Genomic DNA, 20,899 nt, shown 5'->3' on the forward strand with positions numbered 1-20,899 from the left:
CTCTCATCACGCAAACTCTCATCACTCAAACTCTCAAACTCTCATCACTCAAATTCTCATCACACAAACTCTCATCACGCAAACTCTCATCACTCAAACTCTCATCACGCAAACTCTCATCACTCAAACTCTCATCAAGCAAACTCTCATCACTCAAACTCTCATCACTCAAACTCTCATCACTCAAGCTCTCATCACTCAAACTCTCATCACTCAAACTCTCATCACGCAAACTCTCATCACTCAAACTGCCATCACTCAAACTCTCATCACGCTAACTCTCATCACACAAACTATCATCACTCAAATTCTCATCACACAAACTCTCATCACTCAAACTCTCATCACTCAAACTCTCATCACGCAAACTCTCATCACGCAAACTCTCATCACTCAAACTCTCATCACACAAACTCTCATCACTCAAACTATCATCACTCAAATTCTCATCACACAAACTCTCATCACTCAAACTCTCATCACTCAAACTCTCATCACGCAAACTCTCATCACTCAAACTCTCATCACTCAAACTCTCATCACTCAAACTCTCATCACACAAACTCTCACCACTCAAACTCTCATCACTCAAACTCTCATCACTCAAACTCTCATCACACAAACTCTCATTACTCAAACTCTCATCACTCAAACTCTCACCACTCAAACTCTCATCACTCAAACTCTCATCACTCAAACTCTCATCACACAAACTCTCATTACTCAAACTCTCATCACGCAAACTATGATCACTCAAACTCTCATCACTCAAACTCTCATCACTCAAACTCTCATCACTTAAACTCTCATCACACAAACTCTCATCACTCAAACTCTCATCACGCAAACTCTGATCACTCAAACTCTCAAACTCTCATCACTCAAACTCGCATCACGCAAACTCTCATCACGCAAACTCTCATCACGCAAACTCTCATCACACAAACTCTCATCACTCAAACTCTCATCACTCAAACTCTCATCACTCAAACTCTCAAACTCTCATCACTCAAACTCTCATCACTCAAACTTTCATCACACAAACTCTCATCACTCAAACTCTCATCACGCAAACTCGCATCACACAAACTCTCATCACTCAAACTTTCATCACTCAAACTCTCATCACTCAAACTCTCATCACACAAACTCTCATCACTCAAACTCTCATCACGCAAACTTTCATCACGCAAACTCTCATCACTCAAACTCTCATCACTCAAACTCTCATCACTCAAACTCTCATCACTCAAACTCTCATCACACAAACTCTCATCACTCAAACTCTCATCACGCAAACCCTCACCACTCAAACTCTCATCACACAAACTCTCATCACACAAACTCTCATCACACAAACTCTCATCACTCAAACTCTCATCACACAAACTCTCATCACTCAAACTCTCATCACGCAAACTCTCACCACTCAAACTCTCACCACTCAAACTCTCATCACTCAAACTCTCATCACACACACTCTCACCACTCAAACTCTCATCACGCAAACTCTCACCACTCAAACTCTCACCACTCAAACTCTCATCACTCAAACTCTCATCACGCAAACTCTCATCACTCAAACTCTCATCACGCAAACTCTCATCAATCAAACTCTCATCACTCAAACTCTCAAACTCAAACTCTCATCACTCAAACTCTCATCACGCAAACTCTCATCACTCAAACTCTCACCACTCAAACTCTCATCACTCAAACTCTCATCACTCAAACTCTCATCACTCAAACTCTCATCACTCAAACTCTTATCACTCAAACTCTCAAACTCAAACTCTCATCACGCACACTCTCATCACTCAAACTCTCATCACTCAAACTCTCAAACTCTCATCACTCAAACTCTCACCACTCAAACTCTCATCACTCAAACTCTCATCACTCAAACTCTCATCACTCAAACTCTCATCACTCAAACTCTCATCACTCAAACTCTCATCACTCAAACTATCATCACTCAAACTCTCATCACTCAAACTCTCATCACTCAAACTCTCATCACTCAAACTCTCAAACTCTCATCACACAAACTCTCACCACTCAAACTCTCACCACTCAAACTCTCATCACTCAAACTCTCATCACTCAAACTCTCATCACGCAAACTCTCATCATGCAAACTCTCATCACTCAAACTCTCATCACTCAAACTCTCATCACGCAAACTCGCATCACGCAAACTCTCATCACGCAAACTCTCATCACGCAAACTCTCATTACTCAAACTCTCAAACTCAAACTCTCATCACTCAAACTCTCATCACTCAAACTCTCATCACGCAAACTCTCATCACTCAAACTCTCATCACTTAAACTCTCATCACGCAAACTCTCACCACTCAAACTTTCATCACTCAAACTCTCATCACTCAAACTCTCATCACTCAAACTCTCAAACTCTCATCACTCAAACTCTCACCACACAAACTCTCATCACTCAAACTCTCATCACGCAAACTCTCATCACGCAAACTCTCATCACTCAAACTCTCATCACTCAAACTCTCATCACTCAAACTCTCATCACTCAACCTCTGGTCATCCTCTCAGCGGGCTTTTGGCGAGCCCATCGAACAAGAATGGTCACCGCATCACACACACGCAGACACACACGCAGACACACACGCGCGACACAATCAATGATCCCGGGTAGCCTGTAACAGACTGTTGGGGCAAGTGCTGTTTGCGAGCACCTATGAAGGCCGACACGCCACACGAAGGGGTTGGTGGCCAGCACCACGCCCGGCCACCTTTGTCTCACCAGTGGCGATTATTTGTAGACACCGCATCGGGCACTCGTTTGAGGCTGAGTGACCCCCGGGGAAGCCCAGGACCGGTTCAAATAATCGTCACTGATGTCTGTGAGCAGGAATCCAACTCGGGTCCCCGGGGTCGTAACGCAACGCGCTAACCGCTACACCACCGTTCCCCACACACAGACACACGGACACTGTGTCTGTGTGTGTGTGTCCGGGACACACAAGACAACGATTAAGATCCCCCATTTAGCCTTAACAGACTGTAGGGGCAAGTGCTGTTAGCGAGCACCTATGAAGGCCGGCACGGCACACGAGGGGGTGGGTGGCCAGCACCACCCCCGGCCGCCTTTGTCTTCCGAGTGACGATGTTTACACATCGCACCAGGTACTCATTTGAGGCTGAGTTGATCTAGGGGAGGCCGGGACCGGTTCAGATAATCGTCACTGGTGTTGGCCGTGAGCGGGAATCGAACTCGGGTCGTTGGGTTCATAGCGCAGCATAACGCTAACCGCTACACTACCGCTCCCCACAACACAGACACACACACACGGACACTGTGTCTGTGTGTGTGTGTGTGTCTGGGAGACATACACACAGACACACGGACACACGCGCCGTGTGATTGGCGGACGTGATGAATTCGTTTATTTTTTTTGTTCTCACGTTGTCAATCGCGCGAGCCTGGCGCAATGAACCAACTACCGATAAAACTTTTAACTTAAAACGTTTCCGTGACTGCAGGGATTCATATTCTTGGTTATTTCGGTAAAGTCACCACGTAGATAGAAAGCAAACAAAAAAAAACTCCACGACGTTTCTATCTACGTGACTTTACCGAAAGAACCAAGAATACAACTACCAATCTTAACATCGAACAAACAAGACTCACTAGCGAACTGTCTAACGAGCTATCTGACCAACTATGCAACTATCGAACTAACCAACTGACTATCGAACAAACTACTGAACCCGCCGAGCCAATTATCTCTGTCTGCAAAGCAAAGTAGAACCACCGCAGCTCCTCCGGCATCGTCATTCTCGCGCTTGCTCGACGCCTGATTTATGTCCTGCTGCATTATTCATGTCCAGCTCCCCCCCCCCCCCACACACACACACAGAGCCCCCCTCTAATTTACATCGCAATGCGGGCAACACACCGTGCCATGCTCCTCTCCCTACCATCCTCCCTCCACCAACTCATCCCTCCCCTCTCCCCCCCCTCTCATCTCCCCTCTCCCCCCTCTCATCTCCCCTCTCCCCCCTCCCCTCTCCCCTCTCCCCCCTCCCATCTCCCCCCTCCCATCTCCCTTCCCCCCCCTCCCATCTCCCCTCTCCCCCCTCCCCCCTCCCCTCTCCCCCCTCTCATCTCCCTTCTCCCCCCTCCCCTCTCCCCCCTCCCATCTCCCTCCTCTCATCTCCCCTCTCCCTCCCACTCATCTCCCTTCTCCCCCCCTCCCCTCTCCCCCCTCCCCTCTCCCCCCTCCCATCCTCCCTCCACCAACTCATCCCTCTCCCCTCCCCTCTCCCTCTACAACTCACCACCCCATCTCCCCTCCTCCGACTCATCCCTCCCTCCCTTTGCACCCCGCTATGCTAATGATGTAGACTAATTATTTATAAGTTGGACACACACACAAAAAAGATTTAGCTCCTCTTTGGGTGTGTGGGTGGGGGGAAGCAATCGCGAGATTAAAAAACCGAGGTCGACTTCGTTTGTAATTTTCTTCGGGTGGGGGGGGAGAGGAGGGTGGGGGGAGACGGGGAGGGGCAGCATCGTTCAGTTGTGTGCCGTGACATAGACACATGGCTACGAGAGAAGACAAAGGCGGTCCGGGCGAGGTGCTGACCACCCCAACCACCCCCTCGTGTGCCGCGCCGGCCTTCAAAGGATGCTGCTACTCGCTAACAGCACTTGCCCCAACAGTCTGCTAAGGCTATACGGGGGATATTTGTCTTTTTTATATATATACAGGTACTCATTTGAGGCTGAGTCGACCTAGGCCGTGATGAGCGGGAATCGAACTCGGCTCGCGTTTGTAGCTCGGCATAGCGATAACTGCTACCCCATTGGGGATACAAAGGCGGTCGGGCGTGGTTGCTGGCCACCCACCCCCTCGTGTGGCGTTCCGGCCTTCATAGGTGCTTGCTCACAGCACTTACCCCAACAGTCTAATAAGGCTAAACGGGGGATCTTTACCTGTGCATGTCTACATTGTTGTGTGTGTGTGTTTGTATAAGTGAGCGGTGGTGCCGTGGTGAGCGATGCGCTGCAACAGTGGGTTTGGTGAGTGATGTTGGGGTGAGCGAGTGGGTGGATGAGCGTGTGGGTGAGTGGGTGAGTGGGTGGGAGGGTGGGTGGGTGGGTGAGCGTGTAGGTGGGTGGGTGAGCGAGTGGGTGGGTGAGCGGTTGGGTGAGTAAGTGAAGTGGGTTTGTGGGTGAGTGGGTGGGTGAGCGGGTGGGTGAGTGAGTTGTGGGTTTGTGAGTGAGTGGGTGGGTGAGCGAGTGGGTGGGTAGGTGAGCGAGAGAGTGGGTGAGCAGGTGGGTGAGTGGGTGAGTGGGTGAGTGGGTTTGTGAGCGAGTGGGTGCCTGGGTGAGCGAGTGAAGTGGGTGACCGAGTGGGTGAGTGATTGAAGTGCGTTTGTGAGTGGGTGGGTAGGTGGGTGAGTGGGTGGTTGAGCGAGTGACTGACTGGTTGGGTTGTTGTTGTTGTTGGCGGGTGTGTGTTGACTGTGCTTTTACAGCAGCAGCATCATCACCAACTAATTAGTTGAAGCGTGAAGTCCAGCGCCTTAATTCTGCTATTATCGCTCACAAGGGTGCGGATGAGTGGGCATGGGCTTCTTGCTAATGCGGTGCGCGTGGTTGAGGCGGCGCGGTGAGTAGGAGGCGGTGTGGTGATGTGGTGGTGTGGTGAGGTGGTGGTGTGGTGAAGTGGAGGTGGTGGTGTGGTGAGGAGGTGGCGAGGTGGTGGTGGTGTGGTGAGGTGGAAGTGGTGGTGTGGTGAGGTGTGGTGAGGTGGTGGTGGTGTGGTGACGTGGAAGTGGTGGTGTGGTGAGGTGTGGTGAGGTGGTGGTGGTGGTGTGGTGAGGTGTGGTGAGGTGCAGGTGGTGGTGTGGTGAGGTGTGGTGAGGTGGAGGTGGTGGTGTGGTGAGGTGTGGTGAGGTGGTGGTAGTGTGGTGAGCTGTGGTGAGGTGGAGGTGGTGGTGTGGTGAGCACGCTGTCACGTGTGGCTATTAGCGCCGCTTATCAGCAGCCGTGCAGAGGCGAGGAGTTACATTCCTATTCAGGTGTGTGTGTGTGTTAGTGTGTGTGTGTTAGTGTGTGTGTTAGTGTGTTGTCTGGCAAAACAACCCCCTACCTCCTCGCGGTGCCGGACGGGCAACTCTATCGTGGACAGTGCTGTGGGGGGAGGGCCAATTCCGATTGGCTCCTCCCCTCATGGAGCCTGTGACCACCACAGGGGCTAAATGGGGGCTCTGGACGGGTGTGAGGGGCTGGTAACCCCTCCACGTTCAAAAATGTACCACTAAACCACGACTGAAATATGTAACTAATAAGCTTGTGCCGGAGGCCCCAGGGGGACAGGCGTCTATGACGTCTCCTGGCCAAACTCCAATTGGCGGAGCCAGGAGATTGAATCTCTACTCTCGGGGCTCCTCCAGAAACAACGAAAAGCCACTTCGTGTGGCCACGTGGAATGTTCGAACGCTCACAGCGGAGGAGAGGCTGCCACTCCTCTGTCGGGAGCTGGACCGGTACCGCCTGGATCTCTGAGGCATTCAGGAGGTCCGGTGGACCGGTTCTGGCTCCTGCCACAATGAGGGGTAGACAGTCCTCTACTCGGGGCAGCAGACTGCCTAACAACAGGGAGTGGCTCTTCTTTTGAACAAAATAATGAAGGGGGCGTGGGAGCATGGCGGTGAGGTGTGGGAAGCTGTAAGCCCAAGGCTACTTTGGGCTCACCTTCCCATCAACCGGAGGCGAGGAGTGGTGGTCGTGGTTACTTATGCCCCCACCGCAGACGAACATACGTGGAGGGATGCAGGCAAAGCCTATGAGTCAGATGCCTTCCAGGACCTCCTGTCACAGGTGCTGGCTAAAGTGGCCCCTCGGGATAGAGTCATCTTGTTGGGTGACTTCAATGTCCGAGTTGGTCATAATGCTGGCACCTGGTCTGGAGTGATTGGAGGGCATGGGCCAGATCAGCTCAATAACAACGGTAGGAAGCTGCTAGATTTTTGTGCAGCCCATGGGCTTGTAATTACCAACACGCTGTTCCGGCATCGGCGCATCCACACAACATCATGGATGCATGCCGGGTCCAAGCAAGAACATCTGCTGGACTACATAGTGACGACCAGCGGATGCGAGCCCATGTCATTGACACCAGGACCTACCGTAGAGCTGATCTGCCCTCTGACCATCGACTAGTCATCTGTAAGATGCGCCTGCCATTCTTCCACTCCGGTGGTGGGTGTACACCCAGGACCCCATTCCAAGCTAAAGTGGCCTGGTCTCAGTTATCTGATGAAAGTTGCAAGCGAGAATTTAATCATCGCTTGCGGCTGGGGTTGGCATCGTCCCCCACTCCTCCTGATGTCGAGGGTAAATGGGCGAGGTTTAGGACTGTGACTCATGCAGCTGCAATGGCTGCTTTGGGTACGCGGTCTAGACCTCCCCAGAGACCCTGGCTGACAGAGGAGGTGTTCAGGATGGTTGAGAAAAAGCGACAGGCCCACTGTCATCGGCTACAAAATCCCACGTCAGAGAATGAGGAGGCTTACCGCAGCCTTCCCTCGGAGGTTCAGAGAGCCATGAGGCGCTGCAAGGATGGGTGGTGGTCGCGGGTTGCTGAGGAGATGAGGTCTGCCTCAGTGGCCCGCAATCACAAATCTCTATTTAACTCCATCAAAAAAGTAACCTGCAGCGCAACACCTATTACCATCATTAGGGGAAAAAACGGTGATCCAATCTCCGACCCCCAGGAACAGGTTTGCAGATTTGTTGAGCATTTCTGTGAGGTCCTGGGGGAGGGGAAATCCCTCAGCCAGGAAAACGTCGTGGCACAAAGTGGGGATGACCCTGCTGAGGCTGCAGTGCCTCAAATATTGGAAGAAGTCACCCCCTGTGAGTGGCTGGCTGAGGTGCCATCTGTTGAGGAAGTACTGAAGGCGATCAAGAGTCTGAGACCAGGAAAGGCACCGGGTAGAGATGATCTCCCAAGCGAAATGCTGAGGGAGGGTAGCATTTGTGCACAGACTGCCCTATATGACATCATAACAGCAGTCTGGACCAATGGATGGGATCCGTAGGATTGATTGGAAGGATGCCCTGGTGGTCCCCCTCTTAAGAAGGGGGACCGCACAGACTGTAACAACTACAGGGGCATCTCACTCCTCAGTGTGCCGGGAAAGGTCCTGGCAAGGATTATTCAACATCGCCTTGCCAGGGACGCTGAGGAAAGGCTTTTGGAGCCTCAATGCGGTTTCAGGAAAGGGCAGTCCTGCACAGATGCCATATTTTCTGTCCGTCTGCTACAGCAGAGGTGTAGGGAATTTCAACAAGACCTATATCACTGCTTTATTTTCCTGGTCAAGGCCTATGATACCATCAGTAGGCCTGGGCTCTGGGTTGTTGTTCGTGCTTTTGGAGTCCGTGACCCTCTGCTCACGATCATTAAGGACCTTCATGATGGTGAGCGGGCCCGGGTATAACTACGTGTCCGGGAGTCAGAGCCATTCCCTGTACACCTTGGGGTGCGACAGGGATGTCCTCTGGCTCCCTCATTATTTAACATCTATTTTGACCACGTAGTTCGTGAAGCCTTCAATAGCTGTACCAGGGGAATCTCCATTTGGTACAGATATAATGGGAGGCTGTTCGATTCCCGGGTGCGGTCAAGTGATGGCTCCCTATTGCTCAACCACGTTATGTATGCCGATGATTTGGAAATAGCTGCTCATTCAGAGGAGGAGTTGGAGACGCTGCTACTGAGACTGGAGCGTGCCACTAAGAGATGGGGCCTTACCATCAGCCCCACCAAAACTAAGCACCTGCCTGGGTATTTTGTACCATCGGACACTCCACCCCCACAACTCCCAATCGGTGATGGGGCAGTTGTGGAGAGAGTGGAGAGTTTTCCATACCTGGGCAGTGCTTATCACCGGCTCCAGTTTAACAGCAGAGGTCTCACTCCGAATCAGTCGAGCGGCAATATCTATTCATCGGTTGTGTAACCCTGTGTGGAAGCTAAATGGTCTGTCGCTCCGCACTAAGCTTCAGGTCTTCTCGGCCACGGTCATTCCCTCCCTTCTCTACGCTTGCGACACGTGGACCCCCTTAATGGAACATCTTCGCCGGTTGGAAAACATTTAGGCTAGCCTGCCTACGATCCATCCTGGGTTTAACCAGGCTGGATTGTGTGAGGAGCTCACAAATTCTAGATTTGAAGCTTTCGTGACTGCAAGGATCCATACTCTTTGGTTCTATTCGGCAAAGTCACGCGCTGGAGCACTCTCCTCGAGACAGTCTGGTCCCTTCACCTGATGAAGGCCGCTTGTGTTGCGGTCGAAACGTCGTGATTTGTGTTGTTTTATCTTTTTACCTACGTGACTTTACCGAATAGAACCAAAGAGTAGAGCTCACAAATCTCTGAAAGATCTGGGCAAGGTCCCATCGGTGAGCTCCTCCGGCAGGCAAGGTTGCGTTGGCTGGGTGATGTAGCCCGCATGCCCAGCCACCGCATGCCGAAACAGCTTTTGTTCGGCTGGATCGAGGGGGCTAAACAGGCGCGGCACGGGCTACAGAAGAGATGTAGTGACGTGACACAGGAGGACGTGGAGCTGAGTGGACTTGCCGATAACTGGTACCAGCGGTTTCAAGATCGGCCTCTGTGGAGGAGGCTCTTGAAGGATGTTAGTGTGTGTGTTAGTGTATGTTAGTGTGTGTGTTAGTGTGTGTTAGTGTGTGTGTGTTAGTGTGTGTGTGTGTGTTAGTGTGTGTGTGCGTGCGTATGTGGGGAGAGGCGGAGCAACGGTTATCGCGCTGTTCTACGACCACCTGAGTTCGACTCCGGGCACCAACACCAGTGACGATTATCTAAATCAGTCCTGGGCTTCATCTAGGTCGACTCAGCCTCAACTTCGTACCTGGTGTGATGTGTAAACATCGCCACTAGGTGGGAGACAAAGGCGGCGTGGTGGTGGCCACCCACCCCCTCGTGTGCCGCGCATGCCTTCATAGGTGCTGCTCGCTAACAGCACTTGCCCCTACAGTCTGTGAAGGCTTTACGGGGAATCTTTGTATCGATGTTTGTGTGTGTGTATACGTGAGTAGCCGTGCAGAGGATTGTGTGTGGGTCTGTGTTTGACTCCCCTAGGTCGACTCAGCCTCAAATGAGTACCTGGTGTGGTGTGTAGTAAACATCGCCACTAGGGAGACAAAGGCGGCCGGGCGTATGTGCTGGCCACCCACCCCATCGTGCGCTGTTCCAGCCTTCATAGGTGCTCGTTAACAGCACTTGCTCCAACAGTCTGTTAAGGCTATACGTGGGATCTTTGTCTTTGTGTATGCACATTGGTGTGTGGGTGGATAGATTATTGAGTGTGTGTGTGTGAATCCGTGAGCGGTGGCGCAGTGGTTAGCGCTACACTGCGCTACAAACCCGACAACTGGGGAGACAAAGGCGGCCGGGCGCGGTGCTGGCCAGCCACCCACCCCCTCGTGCGCCCTGTCAACCTTCACAGGTTCACCCCGTCAACGGCACTTGCCCCAATTGTGTGTCGAGGCTTCACGGGGTAGACCTTTGTGTGTGTGTGTGTTTATTTCCTCGCACGTGCGTGTGTGCATGGCATTGACCTCAATTACACGAATCTATTAAATGCACGTCGGAGCCTTTAATGCGACGAACAAACAAAAAAACTTAGCTTTTTTTTCCAGTTCCCCCCCCCCCCCCAAACGGAGCAGATGTCAAATAATTCAACAAACAGCCGCATTATAACCAAAGGGACCTCGCCTTTTTTACCATCACAATGCATTTTATTTTTCGCATATTTACACAGGGGGTGGGTCGGGGGGGGTGGCGCTTTAAAATCAATCCTGACAGTTTTCCCCCGCGATACATTACAATATTAATAGCGGCGCTCTTCCATATTCTGTTGGTATATTAAAACGTTTTCATATTGGCATTATTTACAATTTATTATCGCGCAATTAGCATACATCCCTCGTGCTGTAATATGTGCGTATATGCTGTGTATGCGTTTAATTAATATGTGCATGCTTTAGGTAAATATTCGTACATTCTCGGAAGAGTCACAGGCAATTGCCTATGCGCATGAGCGTCGTGCCATTAGTGCTGCTCTGTGGTGGAATTCCACGTTCCTATGGCGGGCGAACGGGTGGGGTTGTGGGGGCGAGTCATTCTATTGGACAGCCGCGGTCGACTTCCTCACGAGGTGTTACCTATTTTATCGACCCCCAGAGGGACGGAAGGATGATGGGCTGAGTCAATCCACCGCCAGCCAGCCAGTGATGGGATCTCCAAGCGAGTTGCTATCGGCGGCAGGGTCGCACTCCTCGGCAGGCCAATTACTTGGTCTACGGTGCTAGTGTGTGTGGTGCTAGTGTGTGTGTGTGCGTATATGTGCGAGTGTGCGTGCGTGTTTGTGGGGGGGGGGGAGCGGTGGTACAGCGGTTAGCGCGCTCCCCTACGCACCCGGCGACACGGGTTCGATTCCCGCTCACGGCCAACACCGGTGACGATTTTCTGAACCGGTGCTGGGACTCCCCTAAGTCGACTCGGCCTCAAATGAGTTCCTGGTGCGGTGTGTAGTAAACATCGCTCACTAGGGAGGCAAAGGCGGCCGGGCGTGGTGTTGGCCACCCACCCCTTCGTGTGCCGTGTCACTACGGCGCCTGTGCCAGGCTATGTGCACCTTGAGGCTGCGTGAAGTGTCTAACGGAGGTCACGGGAGCAGACCGCTGTTGCTGCTGCGGGTTGACCTGCTGAGACAACTGCCCAGATGCACCACCGCCACCACCGCCACCACCACCAACACCACCACCGCCACCGCCGTCACCACCACCACCACCAACACCACCACCGTCATCACCACCACCACCACCGCCACCACCGCCACCACCACCACCGTCACCACCACCACCGCCACCACCACCGCCGCCACTACCGCCACCACCACCACCGTCACTACCGCCACCACCACCACCTGTGTGCCCCCCACTGCTCCAACTCGCTTCTCGTCTCCGTGCTCTCCGTCGCTCCTCCGGAATCTCCGCACCGAGAGGGGGTCCGGGTTGGGAGTCGACCCCAGGGGGTGTCTCGCCGTCGCATCGTCACGTGCTGCTCTCTCATTCATTCTCTCTATCATTCCTTCACTCTCTCTCATTCCTTCACTCTCTCTCATTCCTTCACTCTCTCTTATTCCTTCACTCTCTCTCATTCCTTCACTCTCTCATTCATTCTCTCTGTCATTCCTTCTCTCTCTCTCTCATTCCTTCACTCTCTCTCATTCATTCTTTCTCTCATTCCTTCACTCTCTCTCTCATTCATTCTCTCTCTCATTCCTTCTCTCTCTCATTCCCTCTCTCTCCCCATCTTCCCATCTCTCCATCTCACTCTGCCCCCCACCCCCCCGTGTCTCCACTCCCCTCCATGCCCCCCCCCACCCCAATGTGCCCCGGCAGATTCAGCCCCTACGAGTGGAAGAATCCTCACCCCTGCAACCCGGACTCGGACGTCCTGGAGAACAACTTCACGATGCTCAACAGCCTCTGGTTCGGCGTGGGAGCGCTCATGCAGCAAGGTGCGGAGCGCCCTCCCCCCTCACCCCCCTCACGTCCGCCCCCCCCCCCCTTCCCTCCCCTCGTGTCTCCCTGTGTGTCTCCCCCGTCTGTCTTCTCGTGTCTCTCCTCGTGTCTCCCCGCCTGACTCCTCGCCTGACTACTCGCGTGTCTCCGCGTGTCTCCCCGCACATCTCCCCGCGTGTCTCCCCGCGTGTCTCCTCGTGTCTCCTGGTGTCTCCGCGTGTCTCCGCGTACATCTCCCCGCGTGTCTCCACGTGTCTCCGCGTGTCTCCGCGCGTCTCCCCGCACATCTCCCCGCGTGTCTCCCCGTGTCTCTCCTCGTGTCTCCTGGTGTCTCCGCGTACATCTCCCCGCGTGTCTCCTCGTGTCACCTGGTGTCTCCGCGTGTCTCCGCGCGTCTCCCCGCACATCTCCCCACGTGTCTCCCCATGTCTCCGCGTGTCTCCACGTGTCTCCGCGGGTCTCCGCGTGTCTCCGCGCACATCTCCCCGCGTGTCTCCACGTGTCTCCGCGTGTCTCCGCGTGTCTCTCCGCACATCTCCCCGCGTGTCGCCACGTGTCTCCGCGTGTCTCCCCGCACATCTCCCCGCGTGTCTCCACGTGTCTCCCCTCGTGTCTCTCCGCGTGCGTCTCCCCCGTGTCTCCTCGCGTCTCCTCCCGCATGCCTCTCCCCGCAGGCTCGGAGCTGATGCCGCGTGCCCTGTCGACGCGCATCGTGGGCGGCATCTGGTGGTTCTTCACCCTCATCCTCATCTCCTCGTACACGGCCAACCTCGCCGCCTTCCTCACCGTCGAGCGCATGGAGTCGCCCATCGGCTCCGCGGACGACCTCGCCAAGCAGACCAAGATCGAGTACGGGGCCGTGCGCGACGGCTCCACCATGACCTTCTTCAAGGTGGGCAAGACCGCTCGTCCCCCTCCGCTCGTCCCTCCACTGGCCCCTCAGCCCGCCCGCTCGTCCACCCGCCCATCTACTCATCCCTGCGCTTGTTCACACAACAATTCCCTACCCATTTCACCCACCCCACCCACTCGCTCGCTCGCTCATTCACCCAAACACCCACCCACCCTCTCACCCATCCACCCACCCGCCCACCCACCAACCCATCCGCTCGCTCGCCCACTCGCCCGATCACCCACTCGCCCATCTCTCCCCGCCACGCCCTCCCCCACCGCTGACCGGGCATCCCGCGTGCGTGCATGCGTGCGTGCGTGCTCACTCAGAAGTCGCGCATCTCGACGTACGAGAAGATGTGGGCGTTCATGAGCAGCCGCCACCAGACGGCGCTCGTCAAGAACAACGAAGAGGGAATCCACCGAGCCCTCACCACGGACTTCGCCATGCTCATGGAGTCGACGACCATCGAGCACGTGACGCAGCGCTACTGCAACCTCACGCAGATCGGGGGCCTCATCGACAGCAAGGGCTACGGCGTGGGCATGCCCCTCGGTGAGAGGGGGGCCCAGAGAGACGCTGCGCGAGGCTGGGAGAGAACGGGAGAGACTGAGAGAGACTCTGAGACTCAGAGAGACTCAGAGAGACTGAGAGAGACTCTGAGAGAGACTCAGAGAGACTGAAAGAGATGCTGAGAGAGATGCTGAGAGATACTGAAACTGAGAGACACTGAGAGAGACACTGAGAGAGATTGACAGACACTGAGAGAGACTGAGACTGAGAGATTGAGACTGAGAGACGCTGAGAGAGACGCTGAGCGAGACTGGGAGAGACTGGGAGAGACTGAGAGAAACTGAGAGAGATTTAGAGAGACGCTGAGCGAGACGCTGAGAGAGACTGAGACTGAGAGAAACTCTGAGACTCAGAGAGACTCAGAGAGACTGAGAGACGCTGAGAGAGACTGAAAGAGATGCTGAAAGAGATGCTGAGAGAGACTGAGAGATACTGAGACTGAGAGACGCTGAGCGAGACTGGGAGAGACTGAGAGAAACTGAGATGGACGCTGAGCGAGACGCTGAGAGAGACTGAGACTGAGAGAGACTCTGAGAGAGACTCAGAGAGACTGAAAGAAATGCTGAGAGAGACAGAGAGATACTGAGACTGAGAGACACTGAGAGAGACACTGAGAGAGATTGACAGACACTGAGAGAGACTGAGACTGAGAGATTGAGACTGAGAGACGCTGAGAGAGACGCTGAGCGAGACTGGGAAAGACTGAGAGAAACTGAGAGAGACTGAGACTGAGAGAGACTCAGAGAGACTCAGAGAGACTGAAAGAGATGCTGAGAGAGACTGAGAGATACTGAGACTGAGAGACACTGAGAGAGACACTGAGAGAGATTGACAGACACTGAGAGAGACTGAGACTGAGAGACGCTGAGAGAGACGCTGAGCGAGATGCTGAGAGAGACTGAGACTGAGAGACACTCTGAGAGAGACTCAGAGAGACTGAAAGAGATGCTGAGATAGACTGAGACTGAGAGACACTCTGAGAGAGACTCAGAGAGACTGAGAGACGCTGAGAGAGACGCTGAGAGAGATGCTGAGAGAGACTGAGACTGAGAGAGACTCTGAGAGAGACTCAGAGAGACTGAGACTGAGAGACACTGAGAGAGACACTGAGAGAGATTGACAGACACTGAGAGAGACTGAGACTGAGAGACGCTGAGAGAGACACTGAGAGAGACTGAGAGACACTGAGAGAGACTGAGACTGAGAGACGCTGAGAGAGACGCTGAGCGAGATGCTGAGAGAGACTGAGACTGAGAGACACTCTGAGAGAGACTCAGAGAGACTGAGAGACGCTGAGAGAGACGCTGAGCGAGATGCTGAGAGAGACTGAGACTGAGAGACACTCTGAGAGAGACTCAGAGAGACTGAGAGACGCTGAGAGAGATGCTGAGAGAGGCTGAGACTGAGAGATTGAGACTGAGAGACGCTGAGAGAGACGCTGAGCGAGACTGGGAGAGACTGAGAGAAACTGAGAGAGACTGAGATGGACGCTGAGCGAGACGCTGAGAGAGACTGAGACTGAGAGAGACTCTGAGACTCAGAGAGACTCAGAGAGACTGAGAGACGCTGAGAGAGACTCAGAGAGACTGAAAGAGATGCTGAGAGAGACTGAGAGATACTGAGACTAAGAGACACTGAGAGAGACACTGAGAGAGACTGAGACTGAGAGACGCTGAGATGGACGCTAAGCGAGATGCTGAGAGAGACTGAGACTGAGAGAGACTCTGAGAGAGACTCAGAGAGACTCAGAGAGACTGAGAGACGCTGAGAGAGATGCTGAGAGAGACTCAGAGAGACTGAAAGAGATGCTGAGAGAGACTGAGAGATACTGAGACTAAGAGACACTGAGAGAGACACTGAGAGAGACTGAGACTGAGAGACGCTGAGATGGACGCTAAGCGAGATGCTGAGAGAGACCGAGACTGAGAGAGACTCTGAGAGAGACTCAGAGAGACTCAGAGAGACTGAGAGACGCTGAGAGAGATGCTGAGAGAGACTCAGAGAGACTGAGACTGAGATACACTGAGAGAGACTGAGAGACGCTGAGAGAGACACTGAGAGAGACTGAGAGATACTCTGAGAGAGACTCAGAGAGACTGAGAGAAACACAGAGAGACTGAGACTGAGAGAGACTCAGAGAGACTGAGAGATGCTGAGAAAGACTCTTAGAGAGACTCCTAAGAGATTGAGGCTGAGAGAGACTCTGAGAGAGATTCAGAGAGACTTAGAGAGGCTGAGAGAGACTCAGAGAGACTGAGAGAGGTTAAGAGAGACTCAGAGAGACTCAGAGAGATTCAGAGAGACTCATAGAGACTCAGAGAGACTCTGAGATACTGAGAGAGACTGAGAGAGACTGAGACTCAGAGAAACTCGGAGAGACTCAGAGAGACTGAAAGAGACTGAGAGACGCTGAGAGAGACGCTGATAGAGACTCCTAAAAGACTGAGGCTGAGAGAGACTCATAGAGACTGGAGAGACTCAGAGAGACTCAGAGAAACTGAGAGAGACTCAGAGTGACTCAGAGAGATTCAGAGAGACTGAGAGAGACTCAGAGAGACTCAGAGTGACTCAGAGAGACTGAGAGAAATTCAGAGAGACTGAGAGAGGCTGAGAGAGCCTCAGAGAGCCTCAGAGAGACTGAGAGAGACGCAGAGAGACTGAGAGACACTGAGAGAGACACAGAGAGACTGAGACTGAGAGAGAGACTCAGAGAAACTGAGAGACGCTGAGAAATACTCTGAGAGAGACTCCTAAGAGATTGAGGCTGAGAGACTCTGAGAGACTCAGAGATACTGAGAGAGACTTAGAGAGACTCAGAGAGACTGAGAGAGATTGAGAGAGGCTGAGAGTGACTCAGAGAGCCTCAGAGAGACTGAGAGAGAATCAGAGAGACTGAGAAATTCTGAGAGAGACTGAGAGTGACTCAGAGAGACTCAGAGAGACTCAGAGAGACTGAGAGAGACTCAGAGAGACTCAGAGAGACTGTGAGAGACTCAGAGAGACTGAGAAATTCTGAGAGAGACTGAGAGAGACTCAGAGAGACTCAGAGTGACTCAGAGAGCCTCAGAGAGACTGAGAGAGACTCAGAGAGACTGAGAGAGACTGAGAGAGACTCAGAGAGACTGTGAGAGACTCAGAGAGACTGAGAGAGACTGAGAGAGACTGAGAGAGACTGAGAGAGACTCAGAGTGACTCAGAGAGACTGAGAGAGGCTGAGAGTGACTCAGAGAGATTGAGACTGGTGGGGAGATGGATGAAGAGACATGGCAGGGGGGGGGGGGGGTGAGTGGGAGGGAGATGGGGAGAGAGAGAGAGAATGAGATTGGGGTGCTGGAGGGGAGATGGATAGGGAGATAGGGAGAGATGGGGAGACATGGGGGGAGAGGGAACTCTGGAGAGACAGGGATATGGTAATACGCATAGCCAACCTTGCTAATCGGAAGTGTGTGGAGAAGGACGACAAACACAACAACAACAAGCAATATCTAAAGAAATGAGTTTGTCAATCTAGATGATGATTTAAAAGTGCATAGTTCCTAATATCGGAAGGAAGAGCGTTCCAGACGGCCGCAACAGTGCATCTTCTTCTTTTTTCTGCGACAATACACGAGTGTAGTATAATGTGTCTGTGCAATGCGCCGGTCCACATTGGAGGGGAACAGAATCTCCACGAGGATTCGAATTGAGTGCGACGGGACCACCGTACGGAGGGGTGGAAGCGCTGTGCGATGCAGTGATCGCCTTTGTCCAATGGCCTGTGCCTAACCCTCCACACGACCTCTTTCTCTCTGTGTGCATCCGTGCGCTACGCGTGGGTGGCTGGCTGGATGTGTGGATGGATGGCTGGCTGGCTTGGTGGCTGGCTGGGTGACTGTCTTTGTATCTGGCTGGGTGGAGATATGGCTGGGTGGGTATGTGACTGGGTATCTGGATGGCTGGCTGGCTAACTGAGTATCTCCCTGGGTATGTGGCTGGGTGGCTGGCTGGGTGGGTGGCTATCTGACTGGATATCTGACTGGGTGGCTGACTGGGTGTCCGGCTGGGTGAGTGGCTATCTGACTGGGTATCTGGCTGGATGAGTGGCTATCTAACTGGGTATCTGGCTGGGTGAGTGGCTATTTGACTGGGGACCTGGCTGGGTATCTGGCTGGGTGAGTGAGTATCTGACTGGGTATCTGGCTGGGTGGGTGGCTATCTGACTGGTATCTGGCTTGGTGGGTGGCTGGGTGAGTGGCTATCTGACTGTGTATCTGACTGGGTGGGTGGCTATCTGAATGGGTATTTGACTGGGTATCTGGCTTGGTGGGTGGTTGAGTGAGTGGCTATCTAACTGGGTATCTGGCTGGATGAGTGGCTATCTGACTGGGTATCTGGCTGGGTATCTGTTTGGGTGGGTGGCTATCTGACTATGTATCTGACTGGATGGGTGGCTGGGTGGGTGGCTATCTGACTGGGTATCTGACTGGGTATCTGGCTGGGTGGGTGGCTGGGTGGGTGGGTAAGTGGCTATCTGACTGGCTATCTGTCTGGGTGGATGGCTGGGTGAGTGGCTATCTGCCTGGGTATCTGGCTGGGTGAGTGGCTATCTGACTGAGTATCTGGCTGGGTGAGTGGCTATCTGACTGGGTATCTGTATGGGTATCTAACTGGATGAGTGGCTATCTGACTGTGTATCTGACTGGATATCTGGCTTGGTGGGTGGCTGTGGGTGCCTATCTGGATGGGTGGCTGCCTGGATATCTGACTGGGTGGGTGGCTGGGTGGGTGGCTATCTGACTGGGTATCTGACTGGGTATCTAACTGGGTATCTGACTGTGCATCTGGCTTGGTGGCTGACTGGATATCTAACTGGGTGGGTGGCTGGGTGGGTGGCTATCTGACTGTGTATCTGGCTGGGTGAGTGGCTATCTGCCTGGGTATCTGGCTGGGTGAGTGGCTATCTGACTGGGTATCTGACTGGGTATCTAACTGGGTATCTGACTGTGCATCTGGCTGGGTGAGTGGCTATCTGACTGGGTTTCTAACTGGGTATCTAACTGGTATCTGGCTGGGTATCTGACTGTGCATCTGGCTGGGTATCTGGCTGGGTGGCTGACTGTGCATCTGGCTGGGTGGCTGACTGGGCATCTGGCTGGGTGGCTGACTGGGCATCTGGCTGGGCCCGGTCTCTTGGCCGGGCGCTGGGTCCCGCAGGTTCGCCCTACCGCGACATGATCACCATCGCCATCCTGCAGCTGCAGGAGGGGGGCAAGCTGCACACGCTCAAGGAGCGGTGGTGGCGCAGCAGCTCGTGCCCCCAGGAGGAGACGAAGGAGGCGAGCGCCCTGGGGGTGCAGAACATCGGCGGCATCTTCATCGTCCTCGCCGCCGGCCTCGGAGTCGCCATCGTCGCCGCCCTGGCCGAGTTCCTCTACGGGTCGCAGCGCGCCGCCACTCGCGACAAGGTGCGGTGTGACGACGGTGGTGGTGGCGGTGTGACGATGGTGGTGGTGGCGGTGTGACGATGGTGGTGGTGCGGTGTGACGATGGTGGTGGTGGTGGTGTGACGACGGTGGTGGTGCGGTGTGACGATGGTGGTGGTGCGGTGTGACGATGGTGGTGGTGCTGTGTGGTGCGGTGTTGTGTGGTGTGGTGCAGTGCTGACCGGCCGACTGATGGAGGGCCGGAGGTGGCGGTGGTGGTGATGGTGGTGGTGGTGGGAGAGTGGTGGGGCTGGTGGTGGTGGTGGTGGTGGGAGAGCGGTGGTGGTGGTGGGAGAGTGGTGGTGGGAGAGCAGTGGTGGTGGTGGTGGTGGAAGAGCGGTGGTGGTGGTGGTGGTGGAAGAGCGGTGGTGGTGGTGGGAGAGTGGTGGTGGTGGGAGAGTGGTGGTAGGTGAGTGGTGGTGGTGGTGGTGGGAGAGTGGTGGGAGAGTGGTGGTGGTGGGAGAGTGGTGGTGGTGGTGGTGGTGATGGTGGTGGTGGTGGAAGAGCGGTGGTGGTGGTGGTGGGAGAGTGGTGGTGGTGGTGGTGGTGGGAGAGTGGTGGTGGTGGTGGTGATGGTGGTGGTGGTGGTGGGAGAGCGGTGGCGTCACCGTTAGCGCTGCACTACGTGCCCCGCAACGCGAGTTCCATTCCCGCTCACAGACACCAACACCTGGTGCGGTGTGTGCACGTTCACCACTAGGGAGACAAAGGCGGCCGGGCGTGGCTCTGGCCACACCACCCCCTTGCGTGGCGTGCCGGCCTTCATAGGTGCTGCTCGCTAACAGCACTTGCCCCAAAGGGTATATGCAGGCTGTACAGGCGACCTTTGCTTTCGATGGTTGGCACAGTGGGAAGAGCTGCTGGTGCAGCTGCCAGTCACCTCAGTCAATGGATGGCACCTGGGGGTCTGTTCCGTGACCTCCTCATGCACCTAGCCTGGCACAGCAGTCAACCCGTGCCACCTGGGTCTGTTCCGTGACCTCCTCATGCACCTAGCCTGGTACAGCAGTCAACCCGTGGCACCTGGAGGTCTGTTCCGTCACCTCCTCATGCACCTAGCCAGCACAGCAGTCAACCCGTGCCACCTGTGTCTGTTCTGTGACCTCCTCATGCACCTAGCCTGGTACAGCAGTCAACCCGTGGCACCTGGGGGTCTGTTCCGTCACCTCCTCATGCACCTAGCCTGGCACAGCAGTCAACCCGTGCCACCTGTGTCTGTTCCGTGACCTCCTCATGCACCTAGCCTGGTACAGCAGTCAACCCGTGGCACCTGGGGGTCTGTTCCGTGACCTCCTCATGCACCTAGCCTGGCACAGCAGTCAACCCGCGCCACCTGTGTCTGTTCCGTGACCTCCTCATGCACCT

At 54.2% G+C, this 20,899-nt stretch overlaps 1 protein-coding gene across 3 annotated transcripts in view; it reads left to right on the top strand.

The window, feature by feature from the left end:
* LOC116955637 (glutamate receptor ionotropic, kainate 2-like) overlaps window positions 1-20,899 on the top strand; it is a 112,853-nt gene that overhangs the window by 87,047 nt on the left and 4,907 nt on the right. For all 3 annotated transcript variants that reach the window (XM_076053278.1, XM_076053280.1, XM_076053279.1), the window contains exons 14-17: window positions 12,485-12,603; window positions 13,282-13,499; window positions 13,829-14,054; window positions 19,266-19,516. In XM_076053278.1, coding sequence (XP_075909393.1) covers window positions 12,485-12,603; window positions 13,282-13,499; window positions 13,829-14,054; window positions 19,266-19,516 — 814 coding nt within the window. The remainder of the gene's footprint in view (window positions 1-12,484; window positions 12,604-13,281; window positions 13,500-13,828; window positions 14,055-19,265; window positions 19,517-20,899) is intronic.

The sequence above is a fragment of the Petromyzon marinus genome, chromosome 60 (genome assembly GCF_048934315.1).
Source record: "Petromyzon marinus isolate PM22_M1 ecotype Great Lakes invasive population chromosome 60, UKy_Petmar_22M1.pri1.0, whole genome shotgun sequence".
Lineage (NCBI taxonomy): Eukaryota > Metazoa > Chordata > Hyperoartia > Petromyzontiformes > Petromyzontidae > Petromyzon > Petromyzon marinus.